The 5,434-nt window shown below is 34.3% G+C and overlaps 1 protein-coding gene across 1 annotated transcript in view; it reads left to right on the forward strand.

Annotated features, from left to right (window-relative positions):
* The window catches only part of LOC107733525 (shootin-1-like), a 39,774-nt gene that overhangs the window by 22,685 nt on the left and 11,655 nt on the right, over positions 1 to 5,434 (forward strand). The window contains 6 exon segments of the mRNA XM_016545182.1: positions 1,429 to 1,526; positions 1,873 to 1,954; positions 3,293 to 3,387; positions 3,541 to 3,687; positions 4,659 to 4,812; positions 5,364 to 5,432. Coding sequence (XP_016400668.1) covers positions 1,429 to 1,526; positions 1,873 to 1,954; positions 3,293 to 3,387; positions 3,541 to 3,687; positions 4,659 to 4,812; positions 5,364 to 5,432 — 645 coding nt within the window.

Consider the following 5,434-nt stretch of genomic DNA (forward strand, 5'->3'; position numbering starts at 1 on the left):
CCTCATTAGTGACTGTTTCTATGGGCCGCGATACGTTCCAAAATGGTGGATGCGTCAACGTATCTGGAGCGGTCGAATAGGGCATCTATACATATCTGATAGTAGACGCATGTGCGGAAGTGATCTGTCGTGCGTATATGTCACTCATTGTTTACACAGTGCAGAGAGATTGCGGAACGTGTTCACTGGCACTGGATGATCTAAAGATATTTAGAAGTACAGGTCATCACAATGGAAGACGATTAAACTGTCGGGACGCCCGGGTGCATGGTTTAAACGGGTTGTCCCTATTCTCTTAATGAGTAATGGGTGTTTTTTGGGCGTAACGTGCAATAAACCAATCAGAGTCTCATCTCCCATCCCCTTTAAAAGCCAGTTGCGCTCGCGCCATGGCGGGTTCGCTATTTACATGGCGGAATGTAATTTTTCATTTTTAAAAATGTTTGTGTGCTGCTGCGCGTGTCCCTGTGTGTGTAATAAGCAAAGTGTACGTGTGTTGTGCACCTGCCTATAGGCACATATTACTAACGCGCTCTTTAAATAACAAAGAAAAAATATTGCGCCAGACTTTAGACCAGGTTTGAGTTGGTCTATGGAGCAGTCTATTTTCAGTTCCTCAAAATAGCAATGCGCCAACAATGCACTTGAACACACATCTTTTTTAGACCAGCACGCCCATGGGCACACAAATGTGCGCAAATGCATTTTCTATTTAAACAACGCGGCACAGGATGGGAAAATGAGAACTGCGTCGGGCTGAAACTAGCAAAAACACTTGCGCCGCATTGCGCCGGGTGTATGATAGGGCCCTAAGTGTCTAGGCTATTAGAATTGTTTATCCAAAAATTGAAATTTAGTTATGTACTCATCCTCAGTGTTTTTTTCTGTGAAACATTAGTTTTTTTGTTTTAGATATTAAATATAAATTATTTTACACTTTTACATAAAACAACAGTTCAAAGTGACAGGCTTTCGAGTTTCAATTTTATATTAAATATTTTATTTATTTAAGATTACTCTTTACATATTTACACTTTTACATATAACAACAGTTCAAATTGACCACAGGCTTTCCATTTTTTGTTATTCTGTTAATATTATTCATTTATTTATGTGTTTTAAGTATTAAATGCAATTTTTTAAAAGATCTTTATATTGAAACAACAGTTAAAAGTTGAAAGTGACCACTGGCTTTTTTTCAAGGCTTTCAAGCACTGAAAAACATTGTAAAAGTAGTCCATACAACACATGCTTTATTTCGAAGTCTTAGATACAATAGCTTTTATAAGAAACAAACTAAAAATCTAAGTAATTTTGCCCTCCGCTGCAGTTCTCAATTCATGATGTTTAGTTACAAGACACTTGAGAATTCAGGCTGTTTTGTACTGTCATTGGTTTATTTATACTTTTCTTGTTTATTTGTGGTAGAGCTGAGGGATAAACTAGAGGTGATCCTGGCTGAGAAGAAGCAGACTGCGATTGATCTGGAGACGACAAGAGAGCAGCTCTGCCAAACTAGACAGGAAGTATGTGAGAAAGGCATTTAATCTTGGGTTTTACTGCATTAACTTACTACTCAACTTTAAGAAAGATCTACCGTGCATCATTTTTAAAAAAGGTCTACAATAGACATTCAAAATGTTATTTTTTCTTAATGAAAAGTAAAAATCATGACAGAACGAAAATGTTTTGATCCACCTCCTTAATGTCTTTAATGTTAACCTTTGCCATGTTTCAAAGTGGCTTTCACTCAGAATAATGACAACCAAATAGAAAATAAGGGTCTGTCTTTGTGTCATGTTGTTCGGTGTTTTAGATGAACTAGTTAAATACCCAAATAAATGAAGCTCTCACTCTCCCTTTCTTCCTAAGCTCCTGAAAGAGAAGCATGCTAATACTGTTTTAATAGCTGAAACATTCCAACAAAAGAAGCTCTTGGGAAAATACAACAGAGGTCAGTTGTGCTTATGCTCTCTATTGTATCCGCTTACATCAGCCTCTCTCTCACTCTCTCTCTACTGCTTTCCAGTCCAGACATTCATTGATCCTAACACACTCTGGTACATTTTCATTGCTTCATTCAAAGTCTGTACTGTGTTTCTTGTATCATTATTACAATAACAATAAGTCATACAGTATTTTTATGTAAATCTGAGTGATTTCTGACACCTTCTGCTTGATTATAGACTCATAACAGATCATGCAAATATCACAAAAATCAGAATGCATGATTTTTCACAAATATTTTTTTTCTGTTTGTTTGTGCGTGTTTTGAGTTGTTTAGTCATTTGATGCATGAATTAAATTAAATTAAAAAATCGTAATGTCATAATCTTATCACTTTAAATAAAGAATTATATTTCTGGTCTTCTTTTGTTAATAATGATATATTTGAGAGAGTTGCACTCTGTTGCATACAAAAGAAGATAATGTTGTCATACGCTGCCGTTCAAAAGTTTGGAGGAATTACCTTTTTTTGAAAGAAGTTACTACTTTTATTCAGCAAGAATGAATTAAATTGATCAAAAGTAAAAGTAAAGACATTTATAATGTTACAAAAGATTTCTATTTGAAATAAATGTTGTTCTTTTGAACTTTCTAATTATATTATATTTTTGTATCATTTCCACAAAAGTGTTAAGCAGCACAATATTGATGATAATAAGAAATTTTTCTTGAACAACCAAATCTGCATATTAGAATGATTTCTGAAGGACCATGTGACACTGGGGTTAATGGATGCTGAAAATTCAGCTTTGCCGTAACAGGAATAATTATATTATAATAAATTATATTTTCAGTTTTTAGAATTGTAATAATATTTTACAATATTGCTGGTTTTAATGTATTTTTGATCAAATAAATGCAGCCTGGGTGGGTATAAGAGACTTCTTTCAAAAACATTTAAAAAAATTACCAACCCCAAACTTTTGAACAGTAATTTAAATTAAATGCATTAAAGAGGTCAGAAAAGTAGAATTATGGATAAGAGCCAAAGGTCATCATCGGACACTATTGTCTTCTGCTTAATAGCCGAATCTGAACTGCCTCCATAGTTGAGTTTCCATAATTGATTCTGCTATTTTCCTGTTTACAAATCTGTATTGTATAAAGCAATATAGAAATAAAAGTAACTTAACTTGACCATGCTGATTTAAATGGCAAATTACACCCTAAAATGCCTTTTAAAGGTCTATGCCCTGTAGTGGATGTCATCAGAAGGTCAACAGGAATATAAATTATACCATAGACAAGATATATAGAAAACGTACCTGTTTGTGTGTGTTTGTAGTTTCTCAATATGCTCTAGATGAGTTTGAGGCCTTGCAGGATGATCTAAAGCTTGAGAGGGACCTGCGATCTGAAGCAGAGAAGTTTGCACATGAGGTGAAAGCTCAGTTTGATTTGAATTCATAATTACTTTATTGAAATGTATAAGACATGCTAGGAACTCTGAATATTTATGGATTCCTGGAATATGTTAATTAAGCGGTGTGTGAATGTGTGCTTATCTCTCTGTCTCTCTGTGGGTGAATGAAGATGCTAGTAGAGCAGAGGAAGCTGAAAAGACAAAGCCAGATGTTGATCCAAAGTGTGTCTCCAACAGAAGCTCTGCAGAAAGCTCTGGCAGAGATCAACACACTGACACACACTTTAGAGACACAGAGACTGGAGCATCAACAGCAGGTAATAAACACACACACATACACACATTAATCCCTACACTGTCCTTAAGGTCACAGTGTCCTGAGAGGGTGCAGACCAAATGTCATTAAAATAATAACAGACAAACCAATCAAATCAACCATACCAACCCCTCCTAGTGTCACACCAAAACACACACACACACACACACACACACACACACATACATGCAGTTCATTATGTGCCTTTCTGACAGGAGAAGGAATGAGCGGTGTTCTGCATTTAAACAATCATTAAAGGATCAAGGAAAATGCTGGAGTCGACATGACTCACTCACTTCATGGTATTTGTCTGCCATCACTATAGAATTTATATATATATATAAAGTATATGACATATTTAATATGACAAGAACAATAATGAGGGTGTGAGGGATGGAAGTACAGTCACTATGTTGTACTGCCTTAAAGGGATGGTTCACCCAAAAAAGTCATCATTTTGTCGTTCCATTGGAAAGGCGAGACTTTTTCTCTTGCATGGAACTCATAAGGAGATATTTAACATGCAGAGTGCAGGATTTTTATAGTTAACTAAAACTACAACTAAAACAATCCATTGCTTGAAATAAAACAAACCTTAACTGAAATAATTTTAAATATTTAAAAAAAAAAAACTTAAACTTATTTTATTTCAACAAGTTAAACTAAATTAAAACTAAAAGCAAATAATAATAAAAACTAAAAAAAAAAAAAATTTATCAAAACTTTATCTAAAGTTGAAATAAAACTAAAAATATATTAATAAACACTATAATAGTATCTCAGTGACAGTAAAAAAAAACACTGGTCCAGTGTCCAAGCTGCTATTTTCTATATAGTGAAAGTGGAAGGAGACCTGGTCACCATTTCATTTGATGGCATGATGGCAGAGTATTCATTTTATAAGTGAACTATACCTTAAGTTCAAAGATCACATTCTGTTTTTACAACCCATGTTTTATTGGTGGATTCCAGGTGAAGGCTCTTGAAGAGCAGATACATGGCAGCGAATTAAAGAAGCAGCTGACAGCGTTACAGAGACAGACTGAATTGCTGGATGAGGAGAGAAAAGAGTGGCAGCACAAACACACTAAAGCTGAAACCGAGGCTAAAGACCTCAGATTCACAGGTACCACGTTAGGGGTCAGTTTTTAGATAAAAAAAAATTTAAAAAAGAAGTCTGTTATGCTCACCATTTGATCAAAAAAATACAGTAAAAACAGTAATATTGTGAAATGTTTTTAACATTTAAAATAACTGTTTTCTATTTTAATATATTTTAAAATGTCATTTATTTCTGTGATGCAAAGCTGAATTTTCAGCAGCCATTAATCCAGTCTTTAGTGTCACATGATCCTTCAGAAATCATTCTAATATGCTGATTTGGTATTCAGATAAAACTTTTCTTACTATAATCAGTGTTGAAATCAGTTGTTCCTCTAAACGTTTAGTGGAAAACATGATAAAAAAAATTTCAGGATTCTTTAATGAATAAAAATAGAAATTTCAAAAGAAAAGTATTTTATTTGAAATAGAAAAGTTTTGTCACAGTAATACTTTTATTTGTTGTCACTTTTTATCAATGTAATGCATCTTTGCTAAATAAAAGTATATAATTTCTCCCAAAACTTTTGAACAACACTCCAAATAACCCAGTGTTTATATCTCTGTGTTTTGTAGTGGAGGAACTGAAAAAGAAGCTCCAGCAGGTCTCCAATCCACCACCAGCTGCCCCAGGACCCCCTCCTCCA

Source organism: Sinocyclocheilus rhinocerous, unplaced genomic scaffold (assembly GCF_001515625.1).
Source record: "Sinocyclocheilus rhinocerous isolate Xijiao unplaced genomic scaffold, SAMN03320098_v1.1 scaffold2715, whole genome shotgun sequence".
NCBI classification, from domain to species: Eukaryota; Metazoa; Chordata; class Actinopteri; order Cypriniformes; family Cyprinidae; genus Sinocyclocheilus; species Sinocyclocheilus rhinocerous.